General features: G+C 49.7%; 1 protein-coding gene and 1 long non-coding RNA gene across 4 annotated transcripts in view; one reads left to right on the top strand and one right to left on the bottom strand.

Annotated features, from left to right (window-relative positions):
• The window catches only part of Tnfsf9 (TNF superfamily member 9), an 8,450-nt gene extending 1,821 nt beyond the window's left edge, over window positions 1-6,629 (top strand). Inside the window, exons 3-4 of the mRNA XM_019209067.2 lie at window positions 220-256; window positions 5,732-6,629. Coding sequence (XP_019064612.1) covers window positions 220-256; window positions 5,732-6,186 — 492 coding nt within the window. The 3' untranslated portion in view covers window positions 6,187-6,629. The remainder of the gene's footprint in view (window positions 1-219; window positions 257-5,731) is intronic.
• A 4-nt stretch (window positions 6,630-6,633) lies between these two features.
• Window positions 6,634-19,242, bottom strand: LOC104869507. Of its 3 annotated transcripts, XR_782352.1 has the most exons (7): window positions 17,727-17,988; window positions 14,021-14,202; window positions 12,630-12,786; window positions 11,552-12,433; window positions 11,185-11,403; window positions 9,011-9,154; window positions 6,634-6,854 (listed from the first exon to the last, which is right to left on the bottom strand). It is a non-coding gene; the product is annotated as an uncharacterized LOC104869507 (long non-coding RNA). The 3 variants fall into 3 exon arrangements; XR_782351.1 differs by lacking the exon at window positions 17,727-17,988 and adding an exon at window positions 19,053-19,242 and having other exon boundaries at window positions 11,185-12,433; XR_782350.1 differs by having other exon boundaries at window positions 11,185-12,433.
• Window positions 19,243-19,724: the final 482 nt, after the last annotated feature.

Raw genomic sequence — 19,724 nt, 5'->3', positions numbered from 1 at the left:
CGCCCCAGCTCGGGCGGGCGCCCCCTCCCCAGACCTCGTTGGCTGACTCTCGGGGGAGCCTCCCTTTGCCCGGATTCTGAGGGCGCCCCCTTCTCCCCTCCCTCACTCTGCTTTCCGCTCGCCCGGCTCCGCGCTGCCCCGGCGCGGTGAGGACGGGACCTGTTCCCGGCGAGGCTGTGGGGCGCCTCCTTCCACCGTCTCCTTTCCTTCTCTTCGTAGGAGCCGGAGCTGACGGCCAGGCTGTTGGCCCAAAACGGTGAGCTTCCCGGCGGGGAAAGGGGGCTGCTGCGGGCGGAGAGGGAGAGGGCGGCCCGGAGCCTCTGATCCGCCCCCCAGATGAAGCCGTCGCTCCCCCTTCCGACTGACCTCTCTGGTCGCCAACTGTCCCTTTCCCCGAGTCCGCTTGAAATCTCTGCTGTGTCGGGGCTGAGGTCCCTCACCCCTGAGAATCCCAGCTCTCCTGCCTGCTCATCCCCTCTTTTCCGGCCGCCTCCTCTTCTTTTTCCACAATGGAAAGTGAACCCAGAGCCTTTGCACCGAACGACATCCCCAGCTTTTTTTTTTTTTTTTAATTTTAAATTCTGAGACTGACGCAGGCGGTGATGGCACACGCATGTAAGTAATCCCAGCTCTGGGGAGGCTGAGGCAGGAGGATCCCCGTGAGTTCGAGGCCAGCTTGGGCTACAGAGCAAGACCCTGCCTGTCTCAAAAAACAAAACAAAAAATCTGAATCTGTCTCCCTGAATCGCTATCTTTCCCAGGCTGAGCTCGAGCTAAAGTGGCAGGCTACTGGCAATCTCTCTCTCTCTTCTTTCTCTCTGACTTTCTTCCTTTCTTTCTTTGTACTGGGGATTGAACTCCGGTCCTTGCGCTTGGGAGGCAGGCGGCAGAACCAAGCTGGGGAGCTAAATCCCCAGCTCCCATTGTCCTAGTTCTCCCGCTCTTTGGTACCCCCCCCTTTTTTTCTGGTACTGGGGAATCAACCTCAGGACCTTGGCCTTGGCAAGTGGGCGGGGCGCCACGGAGGTACCGCCCCGCCCTTTCCCTGTCCTCCTTTCCCCCTCCTCCGCCCTTGTCTGCCTGCCCTCTACAATTTTTTTTCCTAATAATGTTTTTATGGGTACACGTTTGCGGCATGTAACAAACTCCGTTCACCCTGAGGATGCAGGTAACCTGTCTTAATTCCTTTTACTTCCCTTCTCCCTCCCCTCCCTCTCCCTCCCTCCCTGGATCCTCTTCCATTCGCAAAAGTTCTATCTCACTATGTCCTATGTTTTTTTGTTTTGCTCTTTGTATTTGGGGTTTCTCGTATAAGAGACATCGTGCAATGTGTCTGATTTTAGTTCTCTTAACATTGTAGTCTTTTGGTGCGGCCATTTTCCTACGAATGACTCAAGTTTATCTGTCTTCATGACAGAGTAATACTCCATTTGTATATATACCACGGTCATACAAGCTGCTTTCAAGATACTGCTAGTGTGAGTTGTGCTGCTAGAGGTGTCCATGCATCACTGTAATATGAAGTCTTCATTTCTTGTTAATTTATTCATTTATTTTTGAGACAGTGTCTCATTACATAGTTCAGGCTGGCCTTGAACTGATGATGTAGTCCAGGCTGGCCTCTAACTTGTGGTGATCCTCCTGCCTCAGCCTCCCAAATGCTAGGATTATAAGGCAGTATGATATCTTGAACTCTTTTGAGAAGATACCTAGAAGGAGGTTAGCTGAGACACATGGGATTTCTCGCTTCAGTTTTTCGAGTTGTCCCTGTATGGATTTACATAGTGGTTGTACTAGTTTTTTGTTTTTATCTTTATTTTTTCCAGCACCAGGATCAAACTCAGGACCTTGCGCTTGCCAGGCAGGCGAAGAGCCACTGAGCTACATCCCCAGCCCCTGGTTGCACTAATTTAGCAGCCTTTCCAGCATTATTATTTTTTTCGTTTTTGGTTTTTTGAGACAAGGCCTTGCTGTGTAGCCCAGGCTGGCCTCGAACTTGCCGGCCCCTGAGCGCTGGAATGAACCATGCACCACCATGCCAACTGGCTAATTTCTTGATGATAGCCATTTTTTCTGGTGTAAACATGGAATCCCTGTTATTTTTGTTTATTTTATTTTATTTATTTATGTATTACTTATTTTTTGATACCAGGGATCAAACTCAGGGCCTCGCGTTTGCCAGGCAAACACTTTAAATCCCTGGACCCCAGAATCCCTGTTACTTTAATTTGCGTTTCTCCAACGGCCAGAGATGTCGATCATTTTTTTTTTTTTTTTGGTACGTGGGAGGGGGCTTGAACTCGGGACCTTGCACTTGTGCGAGGCACCACTGAGCTAAATCCCCAGCCCAGTTTTTAAAATATATTTATTGTACATCTGATAAGTGTCTGTTCATGTCAGTTGCTCATGTTTTGGTTGGGTCTTTTATTTTGGGGGGAGGTCTAATATTTTAAAGTCCTTTATGTGTCCTAGATATTAGTCCTCTCTGAGGAGTAGTTGGCTAAAACCTTTTTCCCATTCTGTAGGTTGTCTGTTCACTGTGTTAATGGTTTCCTCTGCTGTGTGGAAGCTTTAAAATGTCATATAATCCCATTTTCTTATTAACGCGATCTCTTGTGCAATTGGAGCTCTCTTCAGGAAGTCCTTGTCTACACTTATGTCTTCAAGACATTTGCCTATCTTATCCTCGAGCAGACTGCATGTTTTTGCTTTAATATTTAGGTCTTTGATCATTTTAATTTTATTTTAGTGGGTCTAAGCTCCATCTTCTGCACCCGTGTAGCCAGTGTTCCCAGCACTGTTTATTGAAGAGGCCGTCTCTCCTCCACTGTGTGCTTTTGGCCCCTTTGCCAAAGATCAGATAGCTGGAGCCGGGCGTGGTGGCGCACGCCTGTCATCCCAGCACTCGGGAGGCTGAGGCAGGAGGATCCCTGTGAGTTTGAGACCAGCCTGGGCTACATAGTGAGTTCCAGGTCAGTCTCAACTACATAGTGAGACCCTGTCTCAAAAAAAAAAAAAAAAATCAGATAGCTGAATGTGGCTGGGGTTCTTTCTGTGTCTTCTGTTTTGATCTAGAAACCCGCACGTCTGCTTTTGTGCCAGCACCGTGCTGTTTCTGTTTTGCTATTTTTTGTTATTTTTTTTTTAGACAAAGTCTTCTACATTTTTTATCTTATTTTATACCATTTCCCCCCCAAGCCCCTTCCCTCCCTAAATGCAAAAGCTTTGTTTTGATGTTTTCCTCTTATTGTCATTTTCATTCTTTTCTTGTCCTTTTTCTCCCTCCCTTCTATTTTTTATTTTAAAAATTTAGTTTATTAGTGCATGTGTGCAGTACATGTTTGCATTCTTCGTGTGGAGTTGGTATGTACGTGTTCCCAGTACGTCCAGTTCCTTTCTTCATCCCCTCTCCGTTCTCTCCCTCCCACTGCACCCCTTCCTTGATCCCCACTCCCCCTTTTTTGTGCACATGTATTTGTTTGCAGTACATATATGTATGGAGTTGGTACATACACATATTTATCCCTTATCCCTTCCCCTCTCCCTTGTTTCTTTTTCTTTTTTTTTTTTTTTTTTTTGAGACAGGGTCTCACTCTGTAGTTGAGACTGACCTGGAACTCACTGTGTAGCCCAGGCTGGTCTCGAACTCCCAGCGATCCTCCTGCCTCAGCCTCCCGAGTGCTGGGATGACAGGCGTGCGCCACCACACCCAGTTCCCTTGTTTCTTTTTTAAATTGCTGCAGTTTTGTAATCTAATTTGAAATCCAAGATTGTGTTACCTCCTGCTTTGTTCTTCTTACCCAGGCTTGCTTTTGTTGTTTTTCGTTTTGTTTTGTTTTTTAAATTTTGTGAGACCAGGATTGCACTGTATAGTTCATCCTGGCCTTGAACTCACTGTGCAGCCCAGGCCAGCTGGCCTTGAATTTGCAGCAGTCCTCCTGCCTCAGCCTCTTGAGTACTGGGATTATAGATGTGTGCCACCACACCTGACCTCTTTAGGGATTTTATCATGAGTGGATGTTGGATTTTGTCAAAGGCTTCTTCCTGTATTTATCAAGATAATGTTGGGATTTTTTGCCCTTGTTTCTGTTCATGTGGCTATGTATTGATTTTCATGTATTGAACCTCCTTGCATTCCTGGGATGAAGCCTGCTTGGTGATGATATATGACCTTTTTGATGATTTTATTGCATTTTGCTGGCCCGTATCTTGTTAAGGATTTTTGCATCTATGTTCATTAGAGATTGGCCTCAGTTTTCTTTTTTCAGTTGAGTCCTAATGTGATTTTCACATTCCCAGAATTTAAAAAATTGCTTTTCCTTCTATTTTTTTTCTTGTTCCTTCTTTTCTGTCTCCCTCTCTCCTTTCAGTTTATAACATGGGTGTGCATATATAGCTGTTGTCTGATGCTTTTCATTCTTTTGGGAAGATACCAAGATGGAGAATAGCTGGGTTGAAAGGAACCTCTAGCTTTAGTCTTTGGAGGAATCTCCACACTGATTTCCACAGCGGTTGCACCAGTCTGCACTCCCACCAACAGTGGAGCAGGGTTCCTTTCTCCCCACAGCCTGCCAGCATTTGTTAATTGGTTGCTTTCATGATAGCAGCCGTTCTTTCTGGGTGAGATGGAATCTCACTGTTGTTTTCATCTGCATCTCTCAAATGACTGGTGGTGTGGAGCATTTTTTTTTATATAGTTATTTACCATTTGTACTTCTTAATCTGAGAAGTGTTTTTTTTCATTTCCGATGCCCATTTTTGAACTGGGTCTTTAAATTTGAGGAGTCCGATTTGGGGGGGATCTTTTTTTTTTTCTTTAAGTTCTTTATATATTCTAGATAGTAGTCCTTTGAATAGCTGGTAGAAATTTTTTCCCACCCAGCACTTTAAAAAAATTTTTTTTGAGGTAGGGTCTTGCTAAGTTACTGAACTGGTTGGACTCGGTATAAATTTGCCATCTTCCTGCTTCAGCCTCCCAGAGTGCTGGGGTTTCAGGCCTACCCACACTGCCTGGCTTCTTCCCCTTGTTCTGAGACCTTCATATCCCCCGTGTCCCCTCCTCCTCCGCACAGTGACCCTCGTTTCCCAGTTTACTGTTTCCAACATCCCTCTGTGCCCCTTGACCTGTTTCCTTTCTTCTAAGTCTTCTTTTTCTTCCCCCGGCACCCTACTCCCTTGTTTGTTCCACTCCTTCCTCCTGAAATTTCCCTTCCTGCCTCCCCTTGCCCACTTTCCACCGGATCTTGCTGAGCCCCTCTTTCTCCCCTCTCCTCCCCTCCCAAGTGTTCTCCAGTACTCGCTCTCCCTACCCCTCATTTCCCTATGGAGGAGCCCCCCTCCTCCGCCTCTGGGGATGAACCCAGGGTCTCAGCACTGAGCCTCACTCTAGCACTTAACTTTTTATTTGGGGACAGAGTCTTACAAAATTGTGCAGGTAGGGCTTGAACTTTAGATCCTCCTGCCTCAGCCTCCTAGAACGCCCTCCCTTTTGGTGATCTTGTGATGTTCTACCTTCTGGGGCCTGGATGTGGCCCATCACCTCTTTATTCCCTGCTCACCCTTCCCCTCTTGATGGCTTCCTCCTCCGATTGTCCTTTCCTCCGTCCCGTCCCCTTTTCCCGTTTTTACTGTGTCTCCTCTGCTTCTGCCGTGAGCTAGGCCACCCAGGCATACTGAGAACTCATGTGCCGCTGTCGGCCTCAGCATCTCCTTCCTTCTCTGCCTCCCCCAGTGACCCTGGAAAATGGGACCCTGAGCTGGTACAACCATCGAGGGTTAGCAGGTGCGCACTTGTCCCCGGGCCTGACCTATGATGAGCACAGGCAGGAGCTGGTGGTGGCGAAGGCTGGACACTACCAGGTCTGTCTGCACCTGGAACTGAACAACGTGTTGGTGTTGCCGACCTCCCAGGACTCCTTCAAGGTCTCGCTGACCCTGCACCTGGAGCCGCCGCAGGCTGGGGCCACCGCCCGACCTCTGGCCGTGGACCTGACGCCCTACTCCTCCTCGGTCCTAGTCCGGGGTTCCCGCTGCCAGCCGCTGCAGACGGCCGAGCTCCAGAGACTCAGTGTCCGCATGAGCGTCTACCCGCGCACCGGGGGCGGCAAGCACCAGGCCTGGCAGCTGGCCCAGCCCGCCACCAAGTTGGAACTCTTCCGGGTGGGCGGCAGTGCCCCGACCTGGTGATGCTGCCCACTGATGCACGGGCGTCTCCTGTCCTCCCCTTTCTCCCTCGTGCCGGGACAGGGTGCTCTACCTCACGGGCTGGGCGGGGCCTCTGTGCTGCCGCCACCCCAGGACTCTTCTTACTATTTATTCTGAGCCCAGCTCAGGAAGTTCAACTTTATTCTGATAACATTGTATTAAACTGCTATTTATTGATTGGTAGCTGTGTTTCAGTCCGGTGCTAGAGGATCCTTGGAAAAAACAGACCCCAAATAAACATTTTTATTTATGTTAGTAGGCGAGAAACCTTACCCCTCAGCCCTCTTGTGAAGCTGTGTTTTGGGTCTGGGAAGCGAACATCACTCATCTGAGAGTTGTTCGTTCACTGAGGACTCAGTGACGATGGACTCACTGATGTTTCTTTTTCTTTTCCTCTTTTGCAGTGCTAGCCTGGAACCCAGGGCCTCGTACATATTAGGCAGGTGCTGTGCAACTGAGCTACACCTCCAGGCAGCTCTTATTTTTAGTTTGGAGACGAGGCATTGCTAGATCACTAAATGGCCCAGGCTGGGCTTGAACTTGCAAACCTGGCGCCTCCGGCTCCCGCCGTGCTGGGATGACAGGTGTGGGCTGTTGGGCCTGGCTTTTAGCAGTTCTTTACGGGCTCCTTAATCCAGTCGTGTCAGTACCTAAAATTAATCGCGACAATATCGAATAATAAACTTTGCTGAGCTGGGTGGGGCGAGACGTGCCTATAAGCCCAGCTACTCTGGGGGTTGAGCAGAAGTCCCAGCCCAGCCTGGAGATTTTTAGTTATTAATGAGGGGCTTGGAAGGCGATTGGACTGTGGGGGTTCTTTTACCATCCGTGGCTGAATCCAGAGTTCACAAGCTCTGAGGAAGTGGGGCACAGTTGGAGGCAGCTCATAAGGGAATGTGACCTAGAAGGAGTGGCAGTTTCCCCCTGCCAGGTCCTTCCACCATGTTTCTGCCTTGGATCCAGCAGACCATGGACTGAGCCCTCTGAAACCATGAGCAAGAATGTACCTCTCTTCCCTTAAGGTACAGGTATTGGGTACTTTTTTCCCAACAGTAGTAACGACTAAAACATATAACTGGAACCCAGGGCCTTCACACTGACCTATATCTCTAGCCCTTTTTATCGTTTGAGATAAGGTCTCCTTAAGACTCTAAATTGCCCAGATTGAGCTTGAACTCTCAGTCCTCCTGCCTCAGCCTCCTAGAGTTTGGGATCACTGGCATGCACCACCATACCTGGGTTTATGAAGAATATTTGATATTATTGCAGATAATTCCTAATTTATAATGGTTCAACTTAGGATCTTTCTACCTCACGACTATGTGAAAGCACACACCTGCAAACAGGGCTTTCCATCTTCAGTACAGGGTTCAATAAATGATACAAGATTGTCAACACTTTATTATAAAGTAGGCTTTGTGTCAGGTGGCTTTGATCAACTGTAGGTTAATGAAAGTGTTCTGGGTACATTTAAATTAGGCTAAACCAAGCTAGGATGTTCAGTGTATTAGTATATCCAATGCATTTTTGGGGTTTTTTTTGTTTGTTTGTTTGTTTTGGTTTTTTGAGATAGGGTCTCACTATGTAGTTGAAACTGACCTGGAACTCCCTATGTAGCCCAGGCTGGTCTCGATCTCACAGCCATCCTCCTGCCTCAGCCTCCTGAGTGCTGGGATTACAGGCGTGCACCACCACATATGAAGATATGTTTTGCTTTCTTGTTGAGCACAGTTGACACCTTTTTGGTTTTTCTGTTGTTGTAGCAGGTCTTTGTGATGCTGCACCTGCCTGTCCACCTGTCAGCTCACCAGTGTGCTCCCCATTTTTTTTGCATGGTTCCCTGGGCAGACACATTCTGTTTTTCCTTGACTGTAAATGACCGTGTGAGTTCTGGTTCCAATCCTCTGAGAAAATTTATTCATGGTAAATTGAGTTACTGATGGAGTTAACTCGTCAACAACATTTACTCCACCTTTAGGTTTGTTGTAGAAAGTTTCCATCTCAGGCTTCCATTTTGTCAAGGTCTCCCCTGTCAACATTTCCACTGTGGTGCAATGTTGACATCAGCAATATGAGTTTTTTTTGTTTTTTGCCATATACAAGGCCAATGTAAATCTTTTGGAAATCCAAAGATTTTATTATACAATTCTCTGTTTTGAAATAGCAACATTTCTATATCTGCTTTGTTCCTGCATACAATTCCTATGCTGGTCAACTTGTGCTCTGTTAGCAAATGTAACATTGATTGGAAACTGGTAAACCAGCTGTCAAATGTCACGTTCCAATTACTTTGGGAGACTGGAGCATCAAGTCTGTTCACATCATTCATTTTATTACTATATGAATAAGGACTTGGTGGCTGAGTTCCAGGATAAATTTCTAAATTGAGAGTGTAGCAAGTCTTCGCATTTATAAGGGCATAAATTTGTATGTCATATTTTGACCCGTCACTTTCCCAAAAGTCTTTTGCATTCTTGCAATTACCATGAGAAGTCCCTGCTAAGTACAGCAGACTTGAGAATACTTTCAGTTCATCTAGGGACGTATCATATACACGAATACATAATAAACACGTGAATGCATAATAAATAACGAATGCATAATCAGACCAAGGAAAATCATCTTAAAAGGAAGCAGAGGTCAATAAAGGTAGGAAAGACTTGAGGGCATGTGGCAATGGACACTAGGAAGCATTGGGAGGAAGGGCCCCAGGCGTTGTTGAGAGCTGGAGACCAAGACACACGCCTGTGCCTCGCAAACCCAAAGACCCGAGTTCGATTCCCGGTACAAAAAAAAAAAGACACACCTGCACGTTGGTGGAATCAAAAGGGCCTGGGAGTGAGTCGTTTGGGGCTCCTCTGGCCATCACACTGAACCTCCTCCCCGTCCCTCTCACGCTCATTTGCATCAGTCTTGAGGAACAGTAAATAACCAGCTTCCGAAGAGACCTCTGGGAAGATGTCAGGGCCGGGGAAGGAGATGCAAAGATATCAGACATGAAGAAAAGACATTGTGTCATCAGACCCAGCCTGCCGGAGCCCGGGACCAGGCATCCCTGCAGCAACACTGTGGCCTCCCCATCTGCCTGCCACATGCTGTGAGCTCAGAGCTGGGCCCTGGGGCGTGGGGAGAGAGCGTTGCCAGGCTTGCCTTGGGGCTTTTGCATCTTCTCACTGCTGCAGAGCAGAAAGGGCAGGGAAGTCTGCACCGGAACGGAGGGGTCTGCACCGCGGAAGCCTCCCGCTCTGGAGGTTCAACTCTGAATCCCTCACACTAGTGCTGGGAGCTCCATTTTAGCCACACAGCGACCCCCACAAAGCCCAGTTTCCATACCACTCCAGCTGAGATGCCTGGCAAGCTTTCTTGTTGTTATTATTACTATTCTTTGTTGTTGTTTTTCTCATGTCAGAAACAACCTAGGAGCCAGAGCTGGAAGGACCTGCAGAAACATCTCGTCCAAACCTCTATTTTATTTTGTTATTTATTTATTTATTTAAAAAAATTTTTCTTTGGTACCGGGGATCGAACTCAAGACTTTGTGCTGGCGAGGCAGGCGGTGAAACCGCTGAGCTAAATCCCCAGCCCCACACCTCTATTTTAATAGACCGGCAAAGTAAAGCCCAACGAGGGCCACCCCACACAGCCCGTGAGGGGCAGAGCCCAAATTTAACCTCAGCCCAGCTTTCCTTCCCCGTCTGCCACACTCTCCGAATTAAAAGGAGAGGGTCAGAAAGGAAGAGGACCTTTAGCATATTAAATTGGGGGCTGCCAGCTCTAAGACAGGGTCACACAGGCTTTGGACGCGGTGGGGGCAATGCAAGGAGGCCTCTTCCAATGCCACTGCCTGCAGCGATGCTCAGGGTGTTAGGAGCAGGGTTTGTAAAGGATGGAAAGACAGGCCAGCCACAGGCAAATACGTGGAATCGCCTTACTCCTGAGCACCAGCTCTTGGCTCCTGGGCCCCCTGCCCACTGCCGGGGCATCCAGGCCCTTCTGGGCGCCACCGGCCTCGGGGGTGGTAGGGATGCTCTGGATGGGAGGCATTGGCCTGGGCACCCTCAGGAGCCTCTGGGGGGTGGTGCGGGGGATGGTGTTCCGGAGAGGGACCCCTGGGGGGGCTCCCCCTGGATCAAGAGAGGCTGCACGGGGTGGAGACAGGAGCGAGTTAGCCCCGAGGGAGTGGAGAGTAGGCTTGGGGACATCCGAGCCTGGCTGACGGCTCCCACCCAGCCAGCGGACACCGACGGCCCTGAGCGTCCTTGTCCAGTCAAAGTCACCCATTTACAATTTAAGGGCAAGTGTGGGGAGGAAGGGAAACAGAACCAGTTCTGAGTTACGACTGAGGACAGCAAGTTCTGGCCCCGTAGAAGCCCGCATGACCTCGGGCAAGTCACTGTCTCTGTGATGCCACGTGTGAAATGGGGTATTCACAAAGCCTCGATGACCCCACTTGTGAAAGGCCAAGCCAAGCCGGGCGTGGTGGTGCACGCCTGTCATCCCAGCACTCGGGAGGCTGAGGCAGGAGGATCGCTGGGAGTTCCAGACCAGCCTGGGCTACACAGTGAGTTCCAGGTCAGTCTCAACTACATAGTGAAACCCTGTCTCAAAAAAACAAAATAAATAAATAAATTAATTAAATTAAATTAAATTAAAAGCCAAGCCAGTGCCCGGCATGGGACCGGCACCAAACAATCCCTTCCGCTCCGCCTCCTTTGTAGTTAAGGAAATGCAGCTGTCCTGACACTTCTCACAGCTGGGAGACAGGCCACCACACTTCCGGCCCTTGGGTTAATCCTTTACGTGTCTAGTGGACACCTCCAGCGCCCCGTCCCCATCCCGTCCTGCAGAACAGCACCTCGGGGCAGGTACACACTGACCAAGGCCAGCAAGTCACTGCGACACCCGCTGATCCTCACAGCCCAGGGCCAAGGGCCCGACCCTGGGGTGGGTGGATGGCAGCTGGCAGGGACCAGGGCTCACCTTGCAAAGATGCGGCCGTGCCCTCCTAGAGCCTCCTCTTCTTCAGTTCGTCCTTGATCCCGGTGGTGTCTCTGGCCACACTGCTGGCCTCTGGCTCCAACAAGCTGACAGATCCGGTAGGGGCTGAGGTCCCAAAGACAGAGCTCCAAGATCCCTGGGGTGCCCATTCTTCGTCTGCCGGCCCTTCAGAGGGGCGCCCGGTGGGCACCCAGTCGGAGGCTGACAGAGACATGAGCAGCTTGGCACCTAGGGCCTGGGGTGGCACAGGTCCTGGCAAGCTCATTGGCCTGGCTTCCTCGGCACACTCAGAGCTCCTGTCCCTCCCGGGGACACTTCATAATTCAACGGTATCTTTAAGGCTCCTTACCTGAGCCAGACCCGTGTCACAGGGCGCGCGGGGGACAGAAGGGGGTCCACATGCTGCTGTCCCAGGACGGCCGAGAGGCCTCAGGAAGGAGACCCCACCAGCCCAGCCTCGCCCTCTGCCTCCAGGAGGCTCCCTCGGGTCCCTCAAAGAGCCCGTGCAGTTAGGGGGCTGGCAACAGGTTGTGCCCACAGGCAGGCTCAAGTTCACCCAGGTACGCATCCGGCCAGCCCCGAGGTGCCAAGCACTGGCCGTGTGGGGCAGAAGTGAGTCTGGGTCCTTGAGGGGCTTTCCATCTGCTGGAGGAGCAAGAGCTGCGGTCCGAGGCAAACGCGGGATGTGCCAAGGGTGACCAAAGCCACGTGAGTGTGTGTCAGCTTGGACAGGAGGGGCTGATGGGGAAGACCTGGGTGGGTTCCGGTCTGAGTCGGGAGCCACAGACCCCCAGAGGCAGTGGAAGGCCGGGGCGGGGAGCTTGCAGCAATGCTTGGAGGCCCCTGTGAGACTCCGGGGCCTGAGCTGCAGATACTGGACTGCAGCTGCCTCACAGCATGAGGAGAGCCGGACTCCGGGCCACCCACAGGCCTGGGAGGGAGCTGGAACCAGAACCAGGACCAGAGCCATATCCCTCAGACAGTCAGCCTGGTGGGGGGAAGTGAGGGCGGAGTCAAGAGGAGCGGAGAAAGCACCCCAGCAGGGGGGTCACACTAACAGAGCGACACTACCTCGCACCCTCCCAGGCCCTGACACGCAGACCCCACAGAGCACCAGCCCCGTCTTCCTGGGCTAATGAGGCTCCCCCGGGATCCCAGGAGAGCCAGCCCCCTCTTCGTGGTGTCTCCCCCCTGGAAACCCTCATCCCCTGAGGTACAGAGTTGAAAGGATCTGTGGAAAAAAAAACAAAGGACATCTGCAGCAGGGGCCACAATAAAATTAACACCCACACGGGTTTTCACGCTTACAGACGTAAGCCGCAGCCCTTGAGAGGCTAAGGCAGGAGGACCTTTGACCCAGGAGTTCTAGGCCAGCCTGGGTAAGGCGGTGAGACCCCATCTCAAAACAAAACAAATAGAACTCCCACCGTGGCGTGACCGCGCCCTGGGCATCCATCCGAATCTCTTCAGTCCCCCTTCTGATGATTCCAGGCAGGGGCCAGCCCTAGGGACGCTCCCACAGCACATGGCCAGCTGTGGTGCCTGTCGCGTGCTCTGGACCCCACCTGACCTGCTGGCCAGCCCCTGGTCCAAAAAAATAAAAAAAAAAAAACATTAAAAGAAAGGGTTAAAGCTGGAGGTTAGCTTAGTTGGTTAGAGTGCGGTGCTAGTAATAAAAGAAAAATGGAATACTTCTTTTCTTCAAAAGATACGAGTATGACAATAAAAAGGAAGCCCAGAATTAGAAAATATTTGCAAAACACGCATCTGACAAAGAGCTCGTATCCAGGATGTAGCTCAGTGGCACTGTGCGTGAAGGGCCAGGGTAAGGTCCTGAGTTTGATCTCCAGTATTGAAAGGAAAAAAAGTGAAAGCTTATATCCAGAACACTGTATGTATGTGTGTATTTATATTTATTTATTTTCTTTTGGTACCGGGAACCGAACTCAGGTCCTTGTACTTGCAAGGCAGTTGCCAGAACCACTGAGCTAAATCCCCGCCCCTTGTATATATTTATAAAGAGGATCTTGCTGTGTAGTCCAGGCTGGCCTCGAACATGTGGTGATCCTCCTGCCTCAGCCTCTCAATTGATGGGATTACAGGCATGCATCACCATGCCTGGCCAGAATACAATTTAAATAATAAAAGGCAATTTAAAAATTTAAATTTAGCTCAGGGATTTAGCTCAGTGGTTCTGCTGCCAGGGATTTAGTTCAGTGGTTCTGCTGCCCGCCTCGCAAGCGCAAGGGCCCGAGTTCAATCCCAGTACCCAAAACAAAACAACAACAACAACAAAAAATTGGTTTAGCCGGGCTTGGTGGCGCATGCCTGCAATCCCAGCACTGGGTTGTTCAGGCCCCGAAACAGCACCCAAAGCTCCAAGTTGTCACCATCTCAGTTAAAAACAGAGGGAATTAACATTTTGCTCATGTTAGACATTAGCCATGAAATTGCAGCTCTAGGCCACACTCAAGCTCTGAGACTTGGGGAGGGATCTTTAAGCGTAAACTTTGCCTCCTTCCACTGTCTCTCCAACCGAGTCTCTCTCAGCACAGTCACACAAGAAGTTAACACATTCCCTCCCTGGGGACCCTTATGAAGCACAATAACAAATCGAGGGCAATCGGAACCACCACACGTAGCAAAGAGTCGGGGCTGATGAGGCCTGCACGCTATGTTTTGCCCAAATTGAGGACATAAATCCTCACAAAAGGCAGAGAAGGGAGGGCAAGCAGGCCTCCAAACTAATCTGCCCAGACGTTCAGTTAAGAACCAAAACAAAAGCAAAACAAACCAGGGGTTGCCCAGGTGATCTCACCATTCAGACTGACGATTTCACCCACTTGAATTCCTTCCTTCTGCTGTCTCTGTTTGAGGTTTGAGCCTCTGAGTCCTAGAAGGGGAACCCAGGAAATCCAGGGGACGTGCGCCTCTTCCCTTCCTGGCCAACGCACCCAATACTGCGGAAGAGACTGGCGGTGACACTCACGTAGAGACGAGCTGAATAGAAGTCAAATAAAAAGTTTATTTTGTCAGAAAAGGGTCGATCGCAGTCAAAAAGGCAGAGGCGGCGACTGGCCTGCTATTGGGTTGCAGCTCCTCCTTTTATAGGTTTTACAGCTATGACCTCATTAAGGTGGTTACGTTGCATTTCCTTAGTGCACATCGCCCGTGTACAAATTACAGTAACCAGACAGTTCGCTTTAACCCAGACATCGAAGCTCCATGTAGTTAGGGAGTGGCCCTCAAGAATTCCTCTAGCTCGCTATTCTAGTGCACAGGGAGCAGGTGTTTCGGGTCAGGGATGAGGCCAGATGTCCCACTTCATGGTCAGTGCCTCAGGTGTCTGTTAATTTTGAACCAAACAAAGCAGATTGCTGCTAGAAGACAGCGCAAGTCATTTTACAAAAAGGTCTCTGTATCAATGCCAAGGGTTCTCTCCTTTTATTCATATGAAAAAAGAAAATTCCTTTGAGAATCATTTGAAGCTTGGACAAAAATCCCACAACTCTCCTCCCGAAGGATCATTCTGTCGTCTGCAGGATTCAGATTCGGAGAGGACCTTCTGGCCGGCAGGACCTCCCCACCCCACCGGGAGGATGTTTGTGACAATCACACTGCAGCTTCTGCTGTTACCATCGGCTCCCCAGTGTTCAGGTCCACACCCGACTCTGAATGTTCTGCTTGGGCTGGGGATTTAGCTCAGTGGTTCCACTGCCTGCCTCACTTAGCACAGGGATTCGAGTCCGATTTCCAGTACCAAAAAAGAAAAAAAAAAGTCATTAAACTGAATGTTCTGCTTGAAATTTAACTATTGTTTCCTGAAGGTCAAAGCAGAGTTCTGAGCAAGGACTTTGGGAACAGGGAGCAACACGTCAACAAAAGCCTGGACTCCAAGCCGGCCCGGCCCTTCACGCTGGCCTTGTGTTTAATCAATGCTGGCTGAGCTGCACCGAGAACGGGCAGCCATCATCGATGGTATTTTTGACAGCCCTCAAGCCACCTCTTACCTCGTCCTTGATTTGAGTGAGAGCACTTATTTGGCCTGGGATTTAGTTCAGTGATGCTGCTGCCTGCCTTGCAAGTGGGAAGTCCTAAGTTTGATCCTCAGGACAAAAGAAAGAAAGAAGGAAAGAAAGAAAGAAAGAAAGCAAGCAAGCAAGAAAGCCCAAAGACACACTAGATAAAAAAAAAAGGAACCCACACACACACACACACGAAATAGGTATTCTACCATTGAGCTACACTCCCCTCTACTTACTTTTGTTTTTTTTTTTTTGTTTTTTTTTGGTGGTACTGGGGATCGAACTCGGGTCCTTACACTTGCGAGGCAGGCTCTGGAACCACTGAGCTAAATCCTCAGCCTGTCCTCTACTTATTTTTTAACATGCATTTCCATTGTGACAGCAGTTGGGGCTCAGCCCCAGGGAATGAGGTATCATATAAAAAGATACAGGGTGCTCTGGGAAGCTGGGCAGGAGGGTCACATGTTGGAACCAAACATGGGTTACTTAGCAACTTGCTGAGATCTTGTCTGAAAATGAAAAAGAAAGAAGGGACTGGACTTGCAGCTCGGGGTGAAGGTCTTGGATTCAATCTCCAGAATTGAGAGAGGAAACAGCGGGGAGGTGGTGTAAAGAGAACTTTGGCACGAAAGTAGACATTGTATTAGGAGTTGGTCTTTGCTGTTAAATGTTCGCAGGCAGCTTAAAGCAGTGTTTACAGCAGCACAGTTCATAATGGTTAATCCTGGAAGCAGCCTCTACTCCCGTCAGCAGGTGACTGGATAAAGAAAGTGTGTGGCTATCTGTAACAGGATACTATCTGGCTATAAAGAACGACACATTTGTAGCAAAGCCAAGCTTCTGTATGGTAGATCTCATCTAAGTGAGGTAAAGAAAATGATACAAGAGGGATGGAAAGGGACAAGGGGACGGATTCTTGCAGCGGGGAAGTGGTCCAAGGGAACGCGGGGGCGGGTGAGGCGTGAGGAGGGGAGGGGAAATGCGAACAAACCCGTACCATGTCCAGGAACCTAATAACCCCAACTAATGTGAACACTGCGTGGCATATCATGAGCTAAGACAAATAATACAGCCAAGTATGAAAAAGGGGGCAGGGGACCTGGAGGCCGGGGGAGGGGAAGCAGAGGAAAAGGAGTAACGAAGAAACGAACTGTAATATGTACCTGGGACCTCTCCCAAAGATGACTGCAAACCGCATGAATGGCAAACACGTAGTAATAAAATGGGGAGAAATACTTGAAAAGCAAGGTGCCTAATCTCTTCAACCTAAGTAGCCCAGGCTGGTCTCCAACTCACAGTGATCCTCCTGCCTCAGCCTCCTGAGTGCTGGGATGACAGGTGTGCGCCACCACACCCGGCCTTTACTTACTGTATATCTTTTCTTATACCCATGCTACGGAGCTCAATGGATCGCTCCCTAAATTCTAGCTGTTGCTGCGAATTCAAGAGAGAAAAATCTCAAGATGATTCTACTGGCCTGTCAGGGTTCTCAGATCCCGCGACCCTTCTGGACACCCCTGTGTGGTGTGGCCTTCAGGGGACACCCCCCCCACCCCCGTGAGCCTGGTCTTTCTCCCAGCCCCCAGCTCCCCCCCCTTGCTAAAGTACCGGGAGGGTCTTTGTCACGGGTCTCTGGGGTGATTATTGTGCCAGCAGGAAGGAAAAGGCGCTGTGATTTTGGTGATCAGGTGGATGGATTCTCTTGTTGATTCTCTTGTTGAGGAGTGCTGTATTTCCGAGTCCCCATGACGCATGCCTATGGTGCTTTCCTATGTTCCCTCCCACACACACGTTCCCTTCCCACCACTGAAGCAAGACAGCACCTCCCTCAGCTTTTCTTTTGGTACTGGGGATCGAATTCGGGACCTCGTGCTTGGGAGGCAGACGGCAGAACCACTGAGCCAAATCCCCGGCCCCCAACAGCATCAGCTTTTTAATGAAATTATAGTTTTGGGGTTCCTATTAAGGCAATGTTAAGTCTCCCCCACCCCTTTTTGGGGAATTACTCGGGAATGAACCCAGTGCTCTGCCCCTGAGCTACATCTCATTTCTTTTCAACAGAAAGAAAAAGCGATTTATAAATTCTTTAAGTCTTCAGGGTCCCACTTATGTATTGGTATTCAGACCTACAAGACCAAAGGTCAGGCCAGGGATTTAGCTCAGTGGTTCCATTGCCTGCCTCACAAGGGCCCAGGTTGGATCCCCAGTACAAAAAAAAACCAAAAAACCGAAGGTCAAGCTCACTGGTTGCCAAATATAGGAAACGTTATGATTGTAAGTATAGTAATAAGAGTAGCAACAGCTGTAAGAATAGAGATAAGAATAGTAATAGTAGGGCTGGGCATTTAGCTCAGTGGTTCCGCTGCCTGCCTTGCAAGCGAAGGTCCCGAGTTTCACTCGCCAGTACCAAACAAACAAACAAAAAACCAAAAGCAAACAAACAAAAAACCCAATAGTAGTAGTAGTAGCAGTATAATAGTAACCACCACCAGTGCTTACTATGTGACAGCTCCGGGTTAAACAGTTCAGGCGAAATTCTACGTTTTGAAAAGTCTTCATAGCAAGCGTATGTGATAGCTACTTCTGTTCTTCTGGGGAACCGACACCCACAGAGGTTAAGTGCCTTGTCCAAGGCCACACAGCTGGTAAGTGATCAAGCAAGAGCTCAAATTTAGGCTGCAGAGAGGTGAGGTCATGAAACTGTTGAGCTGGATCTATTCCTTATTCAAAACATTTGACATTTTGCTAAATACAGGTTTTTTCTGCATTAACTTATTAATTTTAAAAATTACACAAGAAGTGTGTGAGAGCATGCACCTGTCATCTCAGCATGCTGGGAGGCTGAGGCAGGAGGATCACAAGTTCAAGCTCAGCCCGGGCAAGTTGACAAGTTAGTAATAATCTGCCTTGAAAAAACAATTTTTTTAAAGGCCTGGGGCTGTAGCTCAGTGTGAAGCCCCTTGATTCAATCCCTATTACTGCAGAAAGGAAAAAAGAAAGGGAAAAAAAAGCAGGAGGGAGGAAAAGAAAAAGAAAAGAGAAAAAAAAAAGCTGAGGTGAGGGACAGCCATGTCTGACAAAGGGGAAGATTGGAGGTGACCTTGTAAAGCGTACTCAGCCCCCAGAGGTAAGAAGGGACCGGGGATTTTCACGGAAAGCAGAAGGTACCCAAAAATCAACCCGGTGGATGCGACCAACTGACGTCACTTCCGGTGTCCTGTTTCCCACCCCCCTCCCCGAGCCGATCACCAGCGCTGGGCTCCGGACTCTGCGGACTTAGGGGATATCCAAAAACTCTTGCATTTGCATCTCATTTACTGCCCCAGCTGGGCCACCATCATCTCGCACTTTCAAAGCACACTTTCCAATTTTAGTTTGCAAAAACAAAGCTTTCTTAGACCTCAGTTACTCGGGGGCGTGCACGTGCAGTCCACAGAGCGATCTCGGTCAGGTTCAGGGTGAGTTGGGGGGCTGGGCTGCGGCTCGGTGGTGAGGGCTTTCCGAGCTGCAACCCCACCTACACACACACACACACACACACACACACACACACACGCACACACCCTGGCACAAATCCTCCATTGTAGGTCTACATGCACCTATTTCCCCCGGTTATCACGACAACGAAACAAACAGAAATGGACTCTCCCGGTCCCACACGCTAAAGTCTGAAATCGACGTGAAGCCTATCTGGGAGGATCTTTTGCCTCTTCCTGTAGCCAGCGGTCACCACCAGCACTGTTACTCTTGTCTGCTTTTGTCTTCACACTGCCGTCTTCCCTGTCTCCGTGTCTCTCCCCGATTCTTAAAAAAAAAAAGTATTACCGTGTCTAAGTTGCCTAAGTTGGACTCATACTTGTGATCCTCCTGCCTCATCCTCCCAGAGTACCAGGGTGAGAGGTGTGTGGGCCCCCGGCTTCCTCCACTTCCTGTGAGCACTGCGGTTGGATCTAGAGCCTCTCCGTCCCTCTCCACCTACTGCCTCAGCACGACCTGTGCTCGGATGACCTCACGTTCCGAGGCTTTTGAGCTTTGGGACTCCGAGCTTTGGGAGGACGCTGCTCAGCCCACTAAGCCGTCACAGAAGGGTCTCCAAGGACGAGGGGCCCTGTCGAGAAGGGACGCGCGGTGCTAGGTGGCCGTAGGAGCCACCTCTCGAGAGTCATTTCCTCTCGCTTGCGGCGCTGTCCCGCTAGGACCCAGCACAGCGTCTGGTCATAGGTGCTCAGCCGGGGTTTGTGAAGGAATGAACGAGCACTAAGCCCTCTGCTAAGAAGCTGCAAATATTCTCTGCCCAAGGGCGATTCCCACCCCGGCTCACTCACTTCACCTCTGCTGTTTGTTTGTTTTTTTTTTTTTTTTTTTTTTTTTTTGAGACAGGGTCTCACTATGTAGTTGAGACTGACCTGGAACTCCCTGTGTAGCCCAGGCTGGTCTCGAACTCACAGCGATCCTCCTGCCTCAGCCTCCCGAGTGCTGGGATTACAGCTACTCCTG

The sequence above is a fragment of the Fukomys damarensis genome, unplaced genomic scaffold (assembly GCF_012274545.1).
Source record: "Fukomys damarensis isolate Sample0158 unplaced genomic scaffold, DMR_v1.0_HiC HiC_scaffold_37, whole genome shotgun sequence".
Taxonomy (NCBI): Eukaryota; Metazoa; Chordata; class Mammalia; order Rodentia; family Bathyergidae; genus Fukomys; species Fukomys damarensis.
The sequence above is the reverse complement of the archived record's forward strand: the minus strand, read 5'-3'. Positions and strand labels throughout refer to the sequence as shown.